We start from the raw sequence: 23,161 nt of genomic DNA, 5'->3' as shown, positions 1-23,161 counted from the left end.
GTTTTTTGACTGGACACAGCATCAAAGGTTATGGAGAGTAGGCCAGGGAGTGGAGCTGATGTGGGGAAATAAAGGATCAGCCGTAATTGAATGGAGGAGCAGACTCAATGGGCCAAATAGCCGCATTCTGCTCCTATGTCTCCATAGAACCATAGAACACTACAGCACAGTACAGGCCCTTCAGCCCTCCATGTTGTGCTGACCCATATAATCCTTTAAAAAAAGTACTAAACCCACACTACCCCAAAGCCCTCCATTTTTCTTTCATCCATGTGCCTGTCCAAGAGGCTCTTAAATACCCTTAATGTTTTAGCCTCCACCACCATCCCTGGCAAGTCATTCCAGGCACTCACAACTTTCTCTGTAAAAAACTTACCCCTGATGTCTCCCCTAAACTTCCCTCCCTTAATTTTGTATATATGCCCTCTGGTGTTTGCTATTGGTGCCCTGGGAAACAGGTACTGACTTTCCACTCTATCTATGCCTCTCATAATCTTGTAGACCTCTATCAAATCCCCTCTCATCCTTCTGCGCTCCAAAGAGAAAAGTCCCAGTTCTGCTAAACTTGCTTCATATGACTTATTCTCCAAACCAGGCAACATCCTGGTAACAACACACACAAAATGCTGAATTCAGTTAGTCCTGACGAAGGGTCTCGGCCCAAAACGTCGACAGTGCTTCTCCTTATAGATGCTGCCTGGCCTGCTGTGTTCCACCAGTATTTTGTGTGTGTTGTTTGAATTTCCAGCATCTGCAGATTTCCTCGTGTTTGCTCTTTAAACATCCTGGTAAATCTCCTCTGCACCCTCTCCATAACTTCCACATCCTTCCTATAATGTGGTGACCAGAATTGAACACAATACTCTAAGTGCGGTCTCACCAGAGATTTGTAGAGTTGCAACATGTGAGTTTTTTTTCAAACAGTCTCTCCCATAAAGCTATGACTGGTGAAACAGTTGGGTAATGGCTGCTGTATGCTCAGTTTCTCCTATCTCAGCCACTAAAGTTTGTAACTCCTTCAGAGTTGTCATAGGTCTCTTGGTGGCATCACTCACTAGTCCTCTTATTGCACAGTCACTCAGTTTTTAAGGATGCCTGCTTTAGGCAGATTTACAGCTGTGCATATTCTTTCCATTTCTTGATGAATGACTTAACTATACTCAAGGGAAACTTTTTTGTACCCATCTCCTGACTTGTGCTTTTTAATAATATTTTTGTGGAGTCTTAATGGTGTAGTTTTTGCCAGGATACTGACTCACCAGTAACTGGACCTTCCAGATACAGGTATATTTTTACTATAATCAATTGAAGCACCTTGACCGCACACAGGTCTCCATTTAACAAATGATTGACTTCTAAGACCTATTGGCTGCAGAAGTGATGATTTGGTGTGTCATATTAATGGGGGGGGTGAATACTTGTGCAATTATTTTGTGTTTTATATTTGTAATTAATTTAGATCACTTTGTAGAGATCTGTTTTCACTTTGACACAAAAGAGTCTTTTTCTGTTGATCAGTGTCAAAAATCCAAATTAAATCCACTGTGATTCAATGTTGTTAAGCAATAAAACATGAAAACTTCCAAGGTTGGTGAATACTTTTTATAGGCACTGGATGTAGCCACTTTTATGGAGCTATGTGCCTGAATTTGATGATTCCTTTCTTCATCATGATCCTGCCACAAACTGTGTACTGTTGGATCCCAAAATGAAGCAAAAGATTCAGAGAGATGAAATTAGACAAGGTCCTTGAGGAATATAAAGAAAGCAAGAATGAACTTAAATAAGAATTTGAAGATCTAAATAGATCCATGAAATATCATTAGCAAATAGGATTACAGAGAATCTAAAAGCTTTTTTAATCCTATCTTGGAAGCAACAGAATGTCTCGGGAAAAGGCTGGTTAACTCAAGGACAAAGGAAGAAATTTATGCATGGAACCAGATTAAGTGGGTGAGATCCTTAATGAGTAATTCAAATTGATACTTGCCAAGGGCAAAGATAGGTATAATGGTGAGATTGGCAGTGGAGGTGAGGGAGTGCTGCTATAATGCTATTCTAAGCCATGTTGATATTAACATGGAGACATAGGGTGTCTTGAAAAGAATTAAAGTGGATAAATCCCTAGGGCCAGATGGAATTTATTACAGGATACTGATGGAAGCAAGCGGGGTAATGCTGCTGGGTCCTTGACAGAGTTCTTTATATTTTCTTTAGTCATCGGTGAGGGGCCAGAGAACTGCATATAGCTAATATTTCTTGTTTAAGAAGAGCAACAAGGACGAAGGAGGAAATAATAGACCAGTGAACATAATATCAGTGTTGTCTGGATTGAAATGCACTACCAGTATCTATAAAAAGAGGTTGGACAAACTTTGATCATTTGTTGTGGAGCACCAGAAGCCAAAGGAGAATGCTATTTCACTATTCCTGTTTTTCACTATTTATTATAAAGAGATTGGATAAACTGATTATTTTCTCTGGAGCATCAGAAGCTGAGGGAGAACATTATTCCTGTTTGTAATTTTTTTTTTAATTGTGGCTTGTAGTAAATTGTTATGCCTGCACTGTACTGCTGCCACAAAACAACACACTTCATTAATTACTTCAGTAACAATAAACCAGATTCTGATTCAGAGAGGCAGACATAATGTAGATAATTAAGAGACTTTTCCTCTGATGGAAGGCAGAGATTTAAGATAAGAGTGGGAAAAATTAAAGAAGACATTAAGTGAGATTTCTTTTTACAGGTGAAAGTGGAAGATGCTCAGAATGCACTGCCAGGAAGGTGGTAGATGCATACACAATACAGTTAGCCCTCCTTATCCGCGGGGGATTGGTTCCGAGACCCCCCCGTGGATACCAAAAATTGCGAATGGTCAAGTCCCTTATTTAACCTGAATCAGTGTGGTGGTCTTTAGGACCCAGCGGAACCCCGGACTTAATTTTTTTTTATTAGTTTTTCAAAACATTTTACAAAATTAAAAACCCCAAATCCCAGTGAGGAGCATTAATACAGAGCAAGGTTAAGCATACAATAACAATATGCTACAAAGGAAGAGAATTTAACAAAAAAGCACCTAAATTAAAGACAAGTGAGCTTAGTGTCCTCCCCAAACCCCACAACACAAGAAAAAAAAACAACAATTCCAGACCAACCACCACACAATATAGAGAGTATAAGTCCGGACAGTCAAACTCCCAGACTGTGAATACACTTAGCAACAGAGGATAATAATGCCTACTACCAGAAAAAAAAAAGGGAGCTGAAAGCAAGGGACCGAAAAGAAAAAAAACCCTAGTCAAGAGGAAGGTTATGAAAGTACTCGATAAAAGGCCCCCAGACCTTATGGAACTTTAAATCCGAATTGAGAACTGAATAATTAATTTTTTCGAGGTCCAAGCAGGCCATAATGTTGTTAAGCCATTGCGCATGAGTGGGCGGGGCAACATCTCTCCATCTAAGGAGGATCAAGCGTCTCGCCAGGAGAGAGGCAAAGGATAGTATTCGGCATTTGGTCGGACCCAGACATAAATCTGTCTCGCCCCAAAAACCGAACAGAGCAATTAAGGGGTTAGGTTCTAGGTGCTGATTCAGAATACCCGATAGTGTAGTGAAGACATCTTTCCAGAATTTCTCCAAGCTAGGACAGAGCCAGTACATATGGATGAGAGAGGCCACGCCCCTCTTGCATTTATCACAGAGCGGACTAATGCCAGGGTAGAATCAAGATAGTTTAGATTTAGACATATGGGCTCTATGAACAATCTTAAACTGTAAGAGACAATGGCGAGCACAAAGAGAGGTTGAGTTAACCGACTTGAGAACTGAGTCCCAGCTCTCCTCGGATAAGGTGATATTTAAATCCTGCTCCCAGGCCATTTTAATTTTATCCACAGGGGCCCGTCGTGAGGCTGCTAGTTTATCTTGGATAATTGAAATTAAACCTTTACCTAGTGGATTAATGGAGAGAAATAGGTCCATAGCATTTTTCGCAGGCATTTCAGGTAAGTTAGGAATTAAAGGAGCAGTGAAGTGTCGGATTTGAAGATATCTGAAAAAGTGAGCATTAGGCAGGTTGAACTTAACAGAGAGCTGTTGAAAAGAAGCAAAGCGGTTATCAATGAAGAGATCTTCAAAATGTCTAATGCCCTTCCTGTACCAAACATGGAATGCTGAATCGAACGTGGTAGGTAAAAAAAGGTGATTGTGTGCGACAGGGCTAGAAATGGAAAACCCTTGGAAACCATAGCATTTCCTGAACTGAGCCCATATACGCAAAGTGTGTCTAACCAGAGGATTAGCTATTGATCTGGGCAGACTGCTAGGGAGTGCAGAGCCAAGAAGTTCAGATATAGATAATTCTTTAGTGGAGCTCAACTCCATTGCCACCCAGTTAGGGCACTCAGGTTGACCGTGGAAGAAAGACCAGAAGGCAGCACAACGTATATTAGCTGCCCAGTAATATAAGCGAAAGTTAGGTAAAGCCATGCCACCCTCTTTTTTAGATTTTTGGAGGTGGATTTTATTAATTCTAGAGCACTTATTCTGCCACAGATATGACAAAATAATAGAGTCTAAGGAATCAAAAAAGGATTTAGGAATAAAAATTGGGATAGATTGAAATAAGTATAAAAATTTGGGGAGAACATACATTTTGACAACATTGATACGACCTACCAAGGACATAGAGGTGACCATTGTACCAGATTCTGTTTTGTAGCATATGAAAGATTGACAAAGTTTTCACAAAAGAGATCTTTAAACTTCCTTGTGACTGTAATTCCAAGATAAGTAAATTGATTATGGACTACTTTAAAAGGGAGATCACGAAATATTAGTTCTTGTGCTTCTTTATTAATTGGGAAAAGTTCACTCTTATGTAAGTTGAGTTTATAGCCAGAGATCTGGCTAAACTGGTCAAGAAGTGAAAACATTAGAGGTAAGGATGTAGACGGATATGAGAGAAAGAGTAGTAAGTCATCAGCATAGAGAGAGACTTTATGCTCAACACCCCCTCTCCAAATCCCGGTCAGTTCAGGACATTTTTGAAATGCTATCGCCAGAGGTTCTATAGCCAAATCAAAAAGAAAGGGACTTAAGGGGCATCCCTGACGGGTGCCACGTTTGAGATTGAATACTTGGGATTTCTGAAAGTTAGTTAGAACAGAAGCAGTAGGACACAGGTACAGCAATTGGATCCAAGAGATGAAACTTTGGCCGAGGTCAAATTTTTGTAAGACTGCAAAAAGGTAGTTCCACTCTATACGATCAAATGCTTTCTCCGCATCAAGGGAGATAACACATTCAGGAGTCCCAGTTGGAACTGAGTATAAAATATTAAATAGACGCCGAATGTTAAAAAAAGGGAGACGGTTTTTAATAAAGCCTGTTTGGTCATCAGAGATAATGGAGGGAATAACGGTTTCTAATCTATGAGCCAACACTTTAGCTAAGATCTTTACATCAACATTGAGCAGAGAGATCGGCCTGTACGAGGAACACTCTGTTGGGTCTTTGCCCTTTTTTAAAAGAAGAATAATAGATGCCTCATTGAAAGAGGGTGGCAATTTGCCGTAGTTAAACGAGTCAGTTAATACTGAAAGTAACTGAGGAGAAAGAAGTGAGGAGAATGATTTATAAAATTCCACAGGGAACCCATCAGGTCCAGGAGATTTCCCTGAGGACAGTGCAGAAATTGCAAAAGATATTTCTTCTAGTGATATAGGCGCATTAAGTTTGGCTTTGAAATCAGATGAAAGTGAGGGGATATTCAGATTCTGTAAAAATTGATCCACAGAGATATTGTCATTCAGGGATTCAGAGGAATAAAGCCGAGAATAAAAATTTTTAAATGCGTCATTAATTTCTAAATGATCCGATGTAAAGTCTCCGTTCTCCTTCCGGATCTTTGTAATATGTTGTTTGGCTTTAGAACGTCTCAGCTGATTGGCTAGGAATTTACCAGACTTATCCCCATGAATGTAAAAGCGGCTCTTGCTTTCGAGAAGTTGGCGTTCGACAGGTTGAGTGGACAGAAGATTAAATTTAGTTTGGAGTTCAACGCGCTTCTTGTATAATTCAGGGTTCTTAGTTTGGGCATATAATTGATCCACATCTTTGATCTGGTTAATGAGGTCTGCTCGATCTGCACGGGATCTTCTATTGAGATTTGCTGTGTAAGAGATTATTTGACCCCTCAGATATGCTTTCATGGCATCCCAGACAGTCTGGGATGGCACTTCAGGTGATGTATTAGTGTTAAAATAGAAGGTTATCTGGTCTTTAATAAATTTTACGAAATCATCATCCGATAATAAAGTTGAATCGAACCGCCAGTGTTTGTTCCTCTGAGGAAGACCGGGAAAGTTCAGAGAGAGGGTAATTGGGGCATGGTCAGAAATCAGTATACTCTGATAGTCACAAGTGTGGGCAAATGGGATAAGTTGGTTATCGAGTAGGAAATAGTCAATTCTAGTGAAGGTATGGTGAACATGTGAGAAAAAGGAATAATCTCTCTCTGTAGGATGGAGGAAACGCCATATATCAGAGATACCAAAATTAGAGAGAAACGACTGAATAGCTAAGGCAGATTTGGTAGGTGATCTGGTAACAGAGGACGATCGGTCCAGTTTAGGATCCAACCAACAGTTAAAGTCACCACCCAATATAAGAGAGTATGAGTTTAGGTCTGGTAGTGAGGAAAAAAACCGTTCAAAGAAGTTCACATCATCAAAGTTGGGGGCATACAGGTTTGCTAGTGCAACTTTAGTGTTATATAGTTTACCAGAAACAATAATAAAACGGCCATTTGTGTCCGATATTTTATTATGGAGTTCAAAAGGAATATTTGAGTTAATAAGAATGGAGACTCCCCTAGCTTTAGCGGCAAAGGATGAATGAAAATGCTGTCCCGCCCACTTGGACAGAAGCCGGGAGTTATCAAAACAATGAATATGAGTTTCTTGGAGGAAAGCAATGTCAGCTTTGAGTTGTTTAATATGTGAAAATACCTTCCTCCTTTTAACAGGGTGGTTCAGTCCCTTTACATTCCAGCTCACAAATTTAAGTGCACTAGCCATTTCAATTACTAATGCATAAAAGGCAGCAGGCATATAAAAAATCAAGCGGTACAATAGCAGTCTGGGAGCAGAGATGTAAACATAGATTGGTAAGGTCAAAATATAAACATGTCCTAAACAATAAAGAAATGTTGGAACTGGAAAACCCACCCCACCCACACAACCCAGAACTAGACGGCTACCAAAACAAGTAGCTAGCTCTACCAAAAAAATTAACCCAAATACAACTTCCAGATTTGTGTCATTGACAGCAGTTCCGTATAAATGCTATAACAAACAGTAACTAGTTTATGCACTAGAAAACATAACTACAGATTAGAACACCTTCTGCCGAGATATACAACTTAATACAGAGAAAATCGGAAGAAAACCAAAACTAACCTACCCGCGAAATATTATAGAAGAATAAAGTAAGAGAAGGGGCAAAAAAAGGTAAGAAGGAAAAAGAAAAAAGAGGAAGGGGAAAATTATAAATTCAAGACGAGTATTTATCAACCGTTTACCGAGAAGGGAGAAAAAAAAAATCAGAGAATGGAAAAAAAAGGGGGTGAAGAAAAGAAAGAGATAAAATAAATAAATATTTAAAACAGAGGAAAAATAAATCAGCAGTTGAACTGTGAACCAACAAGCAGGGAGGCCTTCACTAAAGACTTCAAACCTCCAAAACAAGTTAGAATTAGTTGTAGAACTCTGTAGGTAAAGTTATACAGAGGTAAAAATAGATTACACACACACCAAATCCCGGGAGAGATTGTCAACAGCCTTTAGAGTTTCAGTGAATAATGTCTGAGTGATTCAAGTGAATTCCGAGTCCAGAGAAAGTAATTTTACTACGAGGAGTACTTATCCACCATTTTAGGAGGCCCGATCAGATTCCGAAGATGACTGGATAGCCGGAAGACGTGCCACAAACGCTTCAGCTTCCCTTGCTGATTTGAACCAATTGAATTCCCCGGTATTAAACTTGATTCTTAGGTCAGCAAGATTACGAAAGGAAGGTTTGAAACCACGATCAAAAAGCACTTTCATTGCGCCTTTATACTCAGCGCGCATCTTTAAGGTCTGGGGTGCAAAATCTTCCACAAAGCGAATGGTTGTATCCTGGAAAGAAAAAGAGCCTCAGTGACGTGCCTCCACAATCAGACTGTGTTTTACCTGGTATTGATGGAAACACAAGACTACTGGTCGTGGACGGGATCCCAGAATTCCGGGAGGGACGTTAACTCTGTGTGCCCGTTCGAGCTCGGGCGGGTTTGGAAGCAGATCCTTCCCAAACATCTCACAGAGAAACTCGGCGAAAAACTTCACGGTTGACCCCTTCTCAGTTGCCTCTGGTAATCCCAGAATTCTGATGTTGCAGCGTCTGCTGCGATTTTCGAGATCCACCATTTTGGAAAGAAGTTTATTAGATTTTTCCTCTAAGCTGGAACAGAGAGTCTCCAAGTATCGAACCCGACTTTCTAAAGCTTCAGAAGTCGAATCGATGCGAGATAAGTGTTCAGCATGTTTGTCCACTTTATCATTGATCCGATCCAGTTTCTCTTCTAACTGTTTGAAAGCGGTTTTAATTTCCTTTAAGATTTCGTCTCGGAGATTTTCAAGCGCCTCCATCGTCACGTCCGACGAAGTCATAGTTTCTTTTCTCCCGGATTTAGAACTCTTGCTAGACATTGTAGGTTAGATATATTCACAGGCAAGTAAGAGATACCGAAATAATTCCTAACTAAGCTTTATAAAATGGAGACATTTAGTGCAAAGGTAGCGACAGTAATGGAACAAAAGTTCGGAGCAGCTAAGCAATTGCCATCTTACCGGAAGTCCCCCCCCCGGACTTAATTTAACATGTTCAGAGCAGTGGGCATTAGGACCCGGCGTCGCTCTGAATCCACAGTGTTTCTGTTCACGAAAATAATCACGATCGCAATTGAAAATAAGGTGGAAGTAATAAAGTGATCAGAAAGAGGTGAAATGACATCGGTCATTGAAAAAGCGTTAGGCTACAGTCGGTCAACGATCAGAACAATTTTAATGGAGCATGTGAAAGGCCCTGCCCCGATGAAAGCTACAATTATTACCAAGCAACGCAGTGGTTTAATTATCGCGTTTTGGGTTCTTGATCCTCCACATCAACCCGGCACGGTGGAGAGCGCACTTGATAGCTATCTGTCACTAGATCAAACTCGGGAACTTCCTGAGCCCGGCGCTGAAACATACGTTCTTAAGTGTTTTATATGCATAGAAAGGTAATATATATACTATATACAAATGCAAATGTTTGACTAACTGATGCTAAATAATACTGATGTACCTGTTCCAACTTAATTAGTAAGAGAACTTCCGATTTTTTTTTGATCCCGATCCACGATAACCCACACACATCCTCCCATATACTTTAAATCATCTCTGAATTACTTATAACAGTTAATACAATGTAAATGCTATGTAAAATAGCTGTTATACTGCATTGTTTAGGGAATAATATCAAGAAAAAAAGTCTGTACATGCTCGAACAAGAAGTGCTGGAAGAGCACTTCCGGGTTTTTGCGATTCGCAGTTTGTTGAATTCGCAGATAAGGAGGGCCGACTGTAGTAACTTTTAAGAAGCATTGAGAAAGGCACATGAACAGACGGAACAAAGGGATACAAATCAACACACACACAAACTGCTGGAGGAACTCAGCAGAGAAGGCAGCATCTATGGAAAGGAATAAAGAGATGATATTTTGAGCTATCGGATACAGATCATGTGCAGGTGGAAGGATTAGTTTAGATTGGCAACTTGGCTGGCGAGTCATGATGGGCAAAAGGTCCTACTTCTGTCTTTTACTATGTTCTGTTTTCTGAGTTCTTCACCATGTTCTGTATTCTAAATTCTTTTGCCAAAATACTGCAGGGCTTTGAAGAAAGGAGATCAAAAGGGACTAATAGGGAGCATTTTTAAAGAGCACACACACACACACACACACACACATCGAAATGAAACATAGGGCAACTAAAAAGTCATTAAGATTGTAAAGATGGAATACAAAATACAGGATACCAAAAGTTTCTTCAGAGACGTAATGTGTAAAAGAGAGGCAAGTGTGGATATTGGACCGTTGGAAAATTACACTGGGGAAATGGCGGACAAACTGAACAAGCATTTTGCATCAGCCTTCCCTGTGGAAGACATTAGCAGAATGGTGGAAGTTCCTGGTATCAGGGGTCATGAACTGTGTGAAGTTACCATTACTAGGGACAAGGTTCTTGGAAAACAGAAAGGTCTTAAGGTAAACACGAGGAAATCTGCAGATGCTGAAAATTCAAGCAACACACACAAAATGCTGGTGGAACACAACAGGCCAGGCAGCATCTATAAGGAGAAGCACTGTCGACGTTTCGAGCCAAGACCCTTCGTCAGGACTAACTGAAAGGAAAGATAGTAAGAGATCTGAAAGTAGCAGGGGGAGGGGAAAATGCGAAATGATAGCAGAAGACCGGAGGGGGTGGGATGAAGCTGAGAGATGCCCCACCCCCTCCGGTCTTCTCCAATCATTTCGCATTTTCCCCTCACCCTCCTACTTTCAGATCTCTTACTATCTTTCAGTTAGTCCTGACGAAGGGTCTCGGCCCGAAACGTCGACAGTGCTTCTCCTTATAGATGCTGCCTGGCCTGCTGTGTTCCACCAGCATTTTGTGAAGGCCTTAAGGTAGATAGGTCACCAGGACCAGACGGTGTACATCCTAGGGTTTTGAAAGAGATGGCTGGAGAGATTATGGAGGCATTAGTAATGACCTTTCAAGAATCACTACATTATAGAATGGTTCCAGAAGCCTGGAAAATTGCAAATATCACTCAACTCTTCAAGAAGAGAGAGAGGCAGAAGAAAGGAAATTATAAGCCAGTTAGTCTGACTTCAGAGGTTGGGGAGATGTTGGAGTCAATTCTTAAGGATGTGGTTTTGGGATACTTGGAGCCATATGACAAAATAGGCTTTGCTTCTTCAAGGGAAAATCTTGCCTGACAAATCTGTTGGAATTCTTTTGTTACGAAGGATGAACAACTCTGATGGGCAAAAGGGTGCCAGGGCAGTTGTTATTGATAACAGCTCATGAAAGAGAATGAGAGAGAGACACACAGCTAAAAGGTACACAAGGTGGAACGTCTCCTACTGACAAAAGAGGAGATTTACTGCTATTGTCTTTTGGAGAAGGATTGTTTACTTGGTACTGTTCTATTCATTGAAATCCCTCGGGGCCAGCCAGAGTGGGCTGGTTTGATGGGTTAAGTCATTCAAACCTGATTTACACCTGAGACCCCGTGAGTGGGGATAAAATTGAGGTCTGGGGTGACACCCCTCAGACGCACCAGGAGAAACGCTAGTGAGCAGCAGAAACCCACGAGACAGTGTGGGACATCGGAGACCGAACGAAGGGCCAGTAAATTTTAACTCACAGTGTTTATAGCGAGACCGGTGGGGGCTTGTGTGCGTGTCCACCCTTGCCTGGGTGACGAGTCCACCACGGAAGAACGGTCTAGCTAAAGGACGGAGGGATCACACTTGAATGGCCACAACAACGACACATCGACGGATCGAAATCGTAAAGGAAGGTTGGCAAAGACCATAGCTGTTACTGTTTGCGCACTCTCTTTCTCTAGTCTCTCTCTCTCTCCAACAATTGCAACACATCGACCGACAACTACCGCAGCCTGCATGAACAACTGAACTTTATATTTCCATCTGACAATTCATTATCCCCTAGACAACGATAGAGCTTGTTTTATTATTGATTATTATTATACCCGCACTTTTAGGTTTAGTATTGCTAACGTGTATTATCTGTATATTTGCATTGATATTGATTTGTATATTTTTACTAATAAACACTGTTGAAAATAGTACCACCAGACTCCAACAGACACATCTATCTTTGCTGGTAAGACACCCAGTTACGGGGTACGTAACACTTTAAAGAAATTTAACTGGCAGGAAAGACAGAGAATTGGTTGATGTATGTACTTGGGTTTTCAGAAGGGCTTTGACAAAGTGCCACACAGGAGGCTGCTTAACAAGCTACCTATTACAGGAAAGGTTCTAGCATGGATAAAGCAGTAGCTGATTGGCAGGAAGCAAAGAGTGGGAATAAAGGGAGCCTTTTCTGATGGTTGCCAGTGACTAGTAATGTTCTACAGGGGTCTGTGTTGGAACCGATTCTTCTTATGTTATACGTCAATGATTTGGATGATGGAATTGATGGTTTGTTACAAAGCTTATAGACGATACAAAGATAGGTGGAGGGGCAGGTAGTTTTGAGGAAGTACAGGTGTACAAAAGGACAGACAGACTAGGAGAATGGGCAAAGTCGTCACAGATAGAATACAGTGTCATAAAGTGTATGGTCATCCGCATAGGCAGAAGAAATTAAAGGGTACACTATTTTCTAAATGGATGGAAAATACAAAAAAACTGAGGTGCAAAGGGACTTGGGAGTCCATGTGCAGGATTCCCTAAAGGTTAGTTTGCAGGTTGAGTCTGTAGTAAAGAAGGCGAATGTGATCTAAGCAATCATTTCAAGAGGACTGGAATATGAAAGCAAGGATGTAACGTTGAGACTTTATAAAACAGTGGTGAGGCTTCACTTGGAGTATTGGGAGCAACTTTGGGCCCCATATTTACGAAAGGATGTGCTGAAAGTGGAGAAGGGTCAAAGGAGGTTTACAAATATAATTCCAGGATTGAATGGCTTGTCATATGAAGAGCATTTGATGGCTCTGGGCCTATCTTCATGGAATTCAGAAGAATGAAGGGTGACCTCATTGAAATCTATCAAATGGTGGAAGGCCATGAGTGGAAGTGGAGAGGATATTTCCTGTGGTGGTGGGGGGGGGGGGGGAACTGTAAGATCAGAGGACACAGCCTTAGAATAAAGGGACGTCCTTTTAGAAAGGAGATGAGGAGAACTGGTAAATCTGTGGAATTCATTGCCGCAGGCAGCTGTGGAGCCCAAGTCTTTATGCATATTTAAGAGGGTGATATAGATTTTTGATTATTCAGAATACGAAAGGATACAGGAAGAGGCCAGGAGATTGGGCTGAGAAGAGTAAACAATCAGCCATGATGAAATGGTGGAGCAGACTTGATGGGCTAAATGTCCTAATTCTGCTCCTATATATTATGGTCTTATGGTTTAAATGGCTTCCTCTGTGCTGCAAAAACTAATGGCCTTTCAATTCCAGAATACTATTACACTTTTATGATGCAACAAAACATTGGAATGTTGAATTTATGAAAAAGATTTTTAAAATTAAAGTATCAATTGGCAAGTGTGTTCAACAAATCCCCAGGTAGTTTTCCATTAAAATCAGGATGTAAAGTAAGTTGCATTTCAGAAGGATACTTTATTCTCAGAACTGTGGATGAAATATTATGGCAAAGATGAAAAACCAGACATACTTTTCACAAACTGATCTACTCCTTTCACTACTTTCCACACAGGAGCAGACACTAGAACATTTGATCACAATGCAAATTACCTTCCCTCTTGGTTGTGATTTTAAATCTTTGGTGAAACTATGCTTTTTTAAAAAAAAAATTACTTTTAGAGTTACAGCATAGAATAGATCCTTCCAGCTCAACAAGGCACACCAAACAGCAGAGTACATATTGGCACTAAGCTGGTTAGAGTTTAAACTATATAAGAGATCCTGGCAGTATCTCACTTGGCACAATGCAATGGAACTGTACGTCACTCAGTCTATCACAATCAAAATCACTTTTCTCCGGATCGCTGTCCATCAAATTAACTGTTTCCATTGTCCAACAGTAAAGGAAACTTGAAATTTGTGGGGTTCATAAACTCGTTCTTCTTTTTCCCTATCTGCCCTCACAATCACTGCACTTAGCTCCATACCACAGCTGGGAGCTTGTCAGTTAACATGATGTCAGAAATACACAAAGGATTTCAGCACAATGCGCACTTTGTTCAACAAGCTTGTTCAATCCATCAGTGCACTAATCTCAGACTACACTAGTTCACAGTTATTAAGGTGGGTTTGGGGGGTTTATGGCAAAGAGAGGAAATTAATTACTCTCCTATGCATCATACAGAAAATGAGCATATATTGTCGGTATTTGTGGTGGATTGCAATTGATTTCTGATCAAGATGGTGCAGAGTTGCAGTCTCCATCGAGGTTGTGGCTCAGACTTAGTTGTTTTTTAGGTTCATAGAGAAGACTTTGGGATAACACGGGGAGTTGAGGGACAGGATAGGGCTTAGGGACAGAGGTGAGGGGGAGTTAAAGGTCAGGGGCAGGAGCTAGCATTTGGAATCCAGGTCAGATTCTCCAAAGACCATAAGTCAAACCAGCAGTTGCTGAAGATGGAGAGCAGAGATCTCCAGTTCGGCAAGCCCCAGTGTTGGAGGTCTGGGCAGGCAGGAGGCACAAGGGCTGGTGATCCACTCCCGGAGTTGGAGGTTGCGTCCCGATGGTCAAATTCCTGTGATCGGAGAAACTGGGATTGATACCCAGAGGTCAGCAAATTTTGGAGTTCAAACCCTAACATCAAAGACCAGAGGGCAGCAAGTCCAGAGGTTGAGGTGCGAAGGTCAAAGCCCTGGGTCATCTTGTCAGGAGGTCAGAAGCACAATTTCTGTGAGTCTGAGAGCCCAGGATCAAGGGCTGGAAGCATGGAGGTAGCCTGTTCTGGGATTGGAGGCCTATTTATGTGAGAATGTGAGAGTGGTAGGGTGGGAATAGAGCTTGGTTTGCTATTGTTGTTGGCATTGTCATTGTTGTTGCTGCTGTTTGTGTTCAGCTGAGTATTGTGGACATACTATGTTGGTGCCAGAATGTGTGGTGACATTTGTGGGCTGCCCCCAGCACATCCTTGGGTTGTGTTGGTTGTTGATGTCACTGTACGCTTCAATGAACATGTTATATATGTTATAAATAAATGAATCTGCATCTATGTGTAAGTTCAGTGTTCTCTCAGAACCTTGTTTGTTCTGCCTGCTCTGTTTCTTAAAAGTGACCAATTACCACATTCCAATTCCACAAATTTCAGACGCAGTAGAAGGAAGGGAAGTTCAACTGCTCTCCCTATCTCTAGTCCCATGTGGGAATGTACCTTGGATTTGCAAGATTAGCTTGAGATTAAATACTAAAGTGAGAGTTGAGCAATGAAATTAGTTTACCCAAGGTGTAAATGCATAGAAAATTAGCTTTTTGGAGTAACAGTATGGCACATTATAAACACGACAATGCAAATTACACAAATTTAAATTAACGTAAGTTATACATAACACAACAGAATAAAAAAAATTAAACATGAGAAGTGAGCAGTGAGGTTAAGATCAAACTTGCAATTGCTACTGAAAAGGATGAAGCATTTGAAACCATGGTTAAGGTTCTGGTGATGTCATCGTCGAGAATGGCAGCTTAAGTCACTAGCTCCTCCGGAAAAACGCGTATTAAGACCTGTTAACCCATCAAATATAATATTTTTCGAAAAATATTTGAACTGAAAAGAGGGGCAAGAATGGGGAAAAGGAATGGAAATAAAAACAGTGACACTGTGGAGCCTGCGTCCGAGAGGAGTGCAGCGAACAGCTCTCCTACCCGACTGCGTGCTAGTGAGGCGGACGCTGGGCCTCGTTCAGGCGAAGCGGTGAATGTGTTCGAAATCCTGAAAGAAATAATGGAGGTCCAGAAAGATATAAAACAGCAGCTCCGTGATATTAAGTCAGAGCTCACCAACGTCAATCAAAAAATAGTGGTGGCAGAGACTCGAATTCAGAAGGTGGAAGATCGCATTCAAAACGTGGAACAGATATTGACTAAGGCAATAAAAATATTATATCACCAAGAGGGTAAACTGCTTGACCTGGAGGGAAGATCACGGCGGAAAAATATCAGAATCTACAACGTTCCCGAAGGAGCGGAGGGCTTGTCTATGACGGAATTTGTCGGAAAGTTACTGCGGGACGCGCTGGATCTTCCCTCGGCTATGAAGCTGGAAGTCGAAAGAGCCCATCGTGCGCTTGTCCCGAAGCCTACCCGGGATAGAAAGCCACATTCAATAGTAATTAAATTCCTTCGGTACAGCACCAAGGCGGAGATTCTACGAAGGTCCTGGGGTAAGAAGAGAGTGTTTTTCAACAATAAATTAATATATTTCCACCAAGATTACCCACCCGCGGTCCTGCAGAAACGCAAAGAATACTCTAAAGCAAAAAAAGATTAGATTTCAAACTCCGTACCCTGCTAAACTTTGAGTGTTTTATGACAACGGGACGCAGTTGTACCAGACAGTGGAAGAGGCGACTACAGACATGAAGGCCAGAGGGTTGCCCGTCAGCATGATCAAACTGAGGGAAAGCCTGACTGAGGAATTATCCCGCTCTGCTTGGGAAATAGTGCAAGAATCGAGAAGGCAGGAGACGGGAGGAGGCCAAGGGAAATATATCAGGAAGAGACCGGGAGTTTCCCAAAGACAGTCCTCACCCCCTTCAGAAGAGCCAGAAGGTTTAGCTACCTTTTAAAATGTTGAGAAGCTAAACGGAAGCAAAAGTAGACGGTGATATACCTATCTCGAGAAATACTTATTATAATGTGGATTTTATATTACTTAGTTGTTATTCTTTATTCGCTCACTTACTCCTTTTTCCCCAAAATGAGAATATATATGTATGTAATATATGTGTGTGTGTGTATAAATATATTAGAAATATATATATATATATATATATATATATAGGAGTACACAGGGAAATCTTTTCTGTGTAATGGATTTGTTCACTGATTTTTATGAATACTGCAATGGGGGCCCTCAACTCACAAGTAGGAGGGGTTATCCCCCACAGCTAGACATCTCCTCTAGCTCAACGCAGGGTCATCTACTAGAGACCTCAGCCTTGGAATCACACGTTCATTGCCATTTTTGTTATTATTTGCATTTCTTGGTTCTTATTTGTTCAGGGGGTAGATCGATTAAGTCTTATTTTAATTTCAATGATACATGGACAGATAAATACAGATGGCTAAAGACAAGATAAAATTCATTTCTTTTAATGTCAATGGGCTATTAAATCCAATTAAACATAAGAGAATTTTATCCAATTTGGAATAATTTGAATCATACTGGGAAAAATGGTTTAACTACATAATGCCTCATAGGCCTGATTTTATTCTCACAAATCAATGAATCTGTTGTGGAAAAAAAAATCACTCCCTACTTGTACATAGTTCTTTCCTTTTGTTTGTTTTTTCTTTCCACTCTTTTCTATAAGAGTGTACCTCAGATAAATACTATGTGGAGATTTGTGATATATATGATTATATGATATATATGTACAATGTCTGAAATACATCTTATGGAAATGTTTGTTTGATGATGAACTTCAATAATAAAATAAATTACAAAAAAAAGAAACCATGTTTAAACACATCTACTGAGTGGATGATCAATGTCAACTTGGACCTGCGATAACCCTCACAGAGACCAGCCTTCAGTAAATTTAACTTATCTCAACCAGAGCAGCCTACGGGTAAAGGAAAAGGTCGAAGACAGGTATCCTATAGCACACAACTCAACTTCTGACATTCCAAAGCCTTCCAACATCTGCAAGACACAAAGGGAGCAGGATGGCATATTCTCCATTTACCAGGATGAGCACAGCTGATGCAGCCAACATCACCCAGACTAAAACTTTCTATTATCACCTCGTCCACTGTCCCAAATGTTCACTCTCCATTCAGTGCACAAAGGCTATGGTTTGTCATCTACAAAAAGGCACTCCAGTTACTCCCAAAACCTGAAACCTCACTACCAAAGTTCAAATACAATATATTATCAAAGTATGTATATGTCACCATATACCAAACATGTCAACAAAATAGAGAGAGTACAGAGGAGATTTACTAGAAAGTTACCTGGGTTTCAGCACCTAAGTTACAGAGAAAGGTTGAATAAGTTAGGTCTTTATTCTTTGGAGCGTAGAAGTTTGAGGAGGGACTTGATAGAAGTATTTAAAATTATGAGGAGGATAGATAGAGTTGATGTGGATTGGCTTTTTACATTGAAAGTAGGGGAGATTTAAACAAAAGGACATGAGTTGAGAGTTAAGGGGCAAAAGTTTAGGGGTAATACGAGGGGGAACTTCTTTACTCAGACAGTGGTAGCTGTGTGGAACGAGCTTCCAGTAGAAATGGTAGATGCAGGTTCGATTTTGTCATTTAAAAAAAAAATTGGATAGGTATATGGACAGGAAAGGAATGGAGGGTTATGGGCTGAGTGCAGGTAGGTGGGACTAGGTGAGAGTAAGCATTCGGCACGGACTAGAAGGGCCAAGATGGCCTGTTTCCGTGCTGTAATTGTTATATGGTTACCAAGCAAACACTACCACCTACAGGTTTCCTTCAAAGTTACACACCATCCTGAGTTGGAATTTGATCATCTGTTACTGGATCAGAATCCCAAGATCTTTACCCAATAGCACTCATGGAGTACTTTCACCAAAAGAAATGCTGTGGTCTCAAAGATGGCTTACAACTCAAGGTCAGTTGGGGATGGCTTTGTCAGAAGGAGTTTAAAAAAATTAATAATAAACTATGCAAAACTCTTTCACCTTTGAATCTGTTGGGGTCGTCTATAATATCTGGTGCTCCCTATGTAACCTCTTCTACATTGTTGAGACCCAAAAAAGAATGGGGGACTGCTTTCTCGAGCACCTTCGCTCCATCTACAAAAAGCAGGAATTCCCAATAGCCAATCTTTTTTAATTCCAATCCCTATTTCCATTCCAATGTGTGTCATGGCCCCCTCTATTGCCACGATGAGGCCACTCTCAAGTTGGAAGAACAACACCTCATACTCCAACTGGGTGACCTCCAACCTGATGGCATTAACATCAATTTCTCCAACTTCTAGTATTTTTACCCCCACCCCTTCTCCTTCTCTCTTCTTCAATTCCCCACTCTGGCCTCCTCTTATCTCTTCTCTTCTCCTCATCTGCCTATTACCTCTTCACGGAGCCCACCTCCTTCCCTTTCTCCCATGGTCAATTCACCTCTCCTGTCAGATTCCTTCTTCTTCAGCATTTTAGTTTTTTCACCAATCACCTCCCAGCTTCTTACATCAACCTCTTCCCCCATCCACATGGGATCACCTATAACCTTCTAACTTGTAATCCTTCCCCTCTTCCCCATCTTTTTATTCTAGCTTCTTCCCCTTTCCTTTCCATTCCTGATGAAGGGTCTCAGCCTGAAACGTCAACTGTTTATTCACTTCCATTAGTATTGCTTCACCTGCTGGCTTCCCTCAGCATTTTGTGTGTGTTGCTCTGGGTTTCCAGGATCTGGAGAACTTCTTGTGTTTCCTCTTAAAATGTTATTCAATGTTAACATCTCATTAGCACAGACACAAATAATTATTCTTTAATGTGAAGACCTATAAGTGAATGAATAATTTCTAGAGTACCTGTGATCCAAAATGGTTACACAGGATGAAGGGATTCCAAGGACAACACAGCTCTGCAGTAGTTCCTTCTTACGAACTTCCCCTTGATTATAGAAGTTCCCTAAAAATTGGGACATAAGCATATCAGTGGTTTTCCAAAAGATTCTGCTAGAAAACAAAAGAGCCAATAAGTACCTCAAACGTTTTCTACCACTTAGTGAAATTTTTTAAAATTCCAATCCCCATTCCCGTTCCAAATGTGTGTCATGGCCCCCTCTACAGTCACGATGAGGCCACTCTCAAGTTGGAAGAACAACACCTCATACTCCATCTGGATGACCTCCAACCTGATGGCATTAACATCGATTTCTCCAACTTCTAGTATTTTTACCCCCACCCCTCCCCTTCCTCTTTCCCTTCTCCTTCTCTCTTCTTCAATATAAATGGGTGGTTCTCCGGTTGGCAGTCAGTGGTGAGTGGGGTGCTGCAAGGGTCAATGCTGGGCCCGCAGCTGTTCACCATTTACACTGATTATTTGGAAGAGGGAACTTAGTGTAGTGTAGCAAAATTTGCTGATGACACTAAACTGAGTAGAAAAGCAAATTGTACAGAGGATGTGGAGAGTCTACAGAGGGATATAGATAGGTTAAGTGAGTGGGCGAAGGTCTGGCAGATGGAATACAACATTGATAAATGCGAGATCATCCACTTTGGAAGGAATAATAGAAGAGCAGTTAACTATTTAAATGGTGAAAGATTGCAGCATGCTGCTGTGCAGAGGGACTTGAGAGTGCTTATTCATGAATCGCAAAAAGTTGGCTTGCAGTTTACAACAGGTTATTAAGAAGGCAAATGGAATGTTGGCCTTCATTGCTAGAGGGATTGAATTCAAGAGCAGGGAGTTCATGCTGCAACTATACAGGGTACTGGTGAGACCACACCTGGAGTACTGTGTGCGGTTCTGGTCTCCATACTTGAGGAAGGATATATTCGCTTTGGAGGCAGTGTAGAGGAGGTTCACCAGGTTGATCCCAGGGATGAAGGGGTTAACCTATGAGGAGAGATTGAGTTGCCTGGGACTATACTCTCTAGAGTTCAGAAGAATGAGAATCTTATAGAAACATACAAAATTTTGAAAGGGATAAATAAGAAAGAAGTAGGAAAGTTGTTTCCATTGGTGAGAGTAGAACTAGGGGACATTGCCTCAAGATTCAGGGGAGAAGATTTAGGATGGAGATGAGCAGAAGCTGTTTTTCCCAGAGAGTGGTGAACCTTGGAATTCTCTGCCCAGGGAAGCAGTTGAGGCTTCCTCATTAAATATATTTAAGAAACAGACAATATTTCTGGCAGAGTGCTCAGAAGATGTGCAGACCAGCTGGCAGATGTTCTCACTGACATCTTCAACATCTCCCTGAGCAGCATAGTCGTTCCAAAATGCTTCAAGGCCGCCACCATCATCCCCGTGCCAAAGAAGTCTTCAGTGTCCTGCCTCAACAACTACCGTCTTGTTGCTCTCACATCCATCATCATGAAGTGTTTTGAGAGGCTCATCATGAGGCACATAAAGACCCTGCTGCCCCCCTCACTGGGCCCCCTGCAGTTTGTGTATCGTCCCAACCACTCAACAGTGGTCCCATCACCACCACCCTCCACCTGGACAAAAAAGACACATACATTCAAATGCTGTTCATAGACTTCAGTTCAGCATTCAACACCAGTCATTCCTCAGCTCCTGATTGGAAAGCTGAAACTGCTGGGCCTGAACACCTCCCTCTGCAACTGGATCCTAGACTTCCTGACTCGGACACCTCAGTCAGTCTGGATCGGGAGCAGCATCTCCAACACCATCACACTGAGCACGGGGGCCCCCCAGGGCTGTGTGCTCAGTCTACTGCTGTTCACTCTGCTGACCCACGACTGTGCAGCAATACACAGCTCGAATCACATCATCAAGTTTGCCGATGACACGACCATGGTGGGTCTCATCAGCAAGAACGTTGAGTCAGCATAGAGAGAGGAGGTTGAGTGTGAACAAAAGAGATGGTTGTTGACTTCAGGAGAGCACGGAGCGACCACTCTCCACTGAACATTGACGGCTCCTCCATTGAGATCATTAAGAGCACCAAATTTCTTGGTGTTCACCTGGCAGAGAATCTCACCTGGTCCCTCAACACCAGCTCCATACCCAAGAAAGCCCAGAAGCATCTCTACTTTCTGTGAAGGCTGAGAAAAGTCCATCTCCCACCCCCCCATCCTCACCACATTCTACAGAGGATGTATTGAGAGCATCCTGAACAGCTGCATCACTGCCTGGTTCGGGAATTGCACCGTCTCGGATCGCAAGACCCTACAGCGGATAGTGAGGCCAGCTGAGAAGATCATCGGGGTCTTTCTTCCCGCTATTACAGACATTTACACCACATGTTGCACCCGCAAAGCTAACAGCATTGTGAAGGACCCACGTACCCCTCACACAAACTCTTCTCCCTCCTGCCATCTGGCAAAAGGTACCGAAACATTTGGGCTCTCATGACCAGACTGTGCAATGGTTTCTTCCCCCAAGCCATCAGACTCCTCAATACTCAGAGTCTAGACTGACATCTACATCATTTATTATTATATTGTAATTTTTCCTCTACTGTGCCTATTGTTTTATTTATTATTGTACTGCCCTGCACTGTTTTGTGCACTTAAAATGCAGTCCTTTGCAGGTCTGTAGTCTAGTGCAGTTTTTAAGTTGTTTTACGTAGTCTAGTATTAGCCTTGTGCTGTCTCACATAGTGTAGTTTTGTGTTGTTTCTTGTAGCACCAGGGTCCTGGAGGAACGTTGTTTCGTTTTTACTGTGTACTGTACCAGCAGTTTATGGTCGAAATGACAATAAACTTGACTTGACTTGAGATAGGTTTTTACATAGTAAGGGAATTAAGGGTTATGGAGAAAAGGCAGGTAGATGGAGCTGAGTTTACGGACAGATCAGCCATGATCTTATTGAATGGCAGGGCAGGCTCGATGGGCCGGATGGCCTACTCCTGCTCCTATTTCTTATGTTCTTATTTCTGATCCACGATGAACCTAAGTTCTGGAAATAACCTTAGAGTCCTAAAATCCTGAAATTTTGTTTCCCGCCACATAACTACCTTCCTTTCCCCCAACAGTTTCATTTTCTGTCACAATATCCCTCTCATCCTTTTTCCTCACATATTAATTGATAACAAGGAGGGGAGCTTTGATAGTGTTGATCTATTGGTAATGAGAGACGATATTTAACCCTGTAGTGCAAGGTAAAGTTTGGAAGGATATTTAACAGTAAGACATGCTGTACACACTGGATAGCAGGGCCCTAGGGAACAAATGATCTCATTTACAAGCTTAAGTATTCCTGAAGGTGATAAGGTTATGATACAACTTTTAAAAATTGGTTAAACCACAGATTCAGCGCTATTCAGTTCTCATCCACACTGAATGAATGATATAATTGCACACAAGAGGGTACATAGGAAATTCACCAGAACGGGATCTGGGATGGGCTGTTTCAGTCATGAGGAGATGTTGGATTGGATGGGTATGCTTTATTTTCAGCAAAGGAGGCAAACTTATGAGGGGAATAGGTAAGGAAGATAGTAGGAAACCTATTCCATA

General features: G+C 41.5%; 1 protein-coding gene across 7 annotated transcripts in view; it reads right to left on the bottom strand.

The window, feature by feature from the left end:
- pigl (phosphatidylinositol glycan anchor biosynthesis, class L) overlaps positions 1-23,161 on the bottom strand; it is a 182,635-nt gene that overhangs the window by 125,041 nt on the left and 34,433 nt on the right. For all 7 annotated transcript variants that reach the window (XM_073053066.1, XM_073053067.1, XM_073053068.1 and 4 more), the window contains exon 2: positions 19,543-19,642. In XM_073053066.1, coding sequence (XP_072909167.1) covers positions 19,543-19,642 — 100 coding nt within the window. The remainder of the gene's footprint in view (positions 1-19,542; positions 19,643-23,161) is intronic.

This window comes from Hemitrygon akajei, chromosome 8, assembly GCF_048418815.1.
Source record: "Hemitrygon akajei chromosome 8, sHemAka1.3, whole genome shotgun sequence".
Lineage (NCBI taxonomy): Eukaryota > Metazoa > Chordata > Chondrichthyes > Myliobatiformes > Dasyatidae > Hemitrygon > Hemitrygon akajei.
The sequence above is the reverse complement of the archived record's forward strand: the minus strand, read 5'-3'. Positions and strand labels throughout refer to the sequence as shown.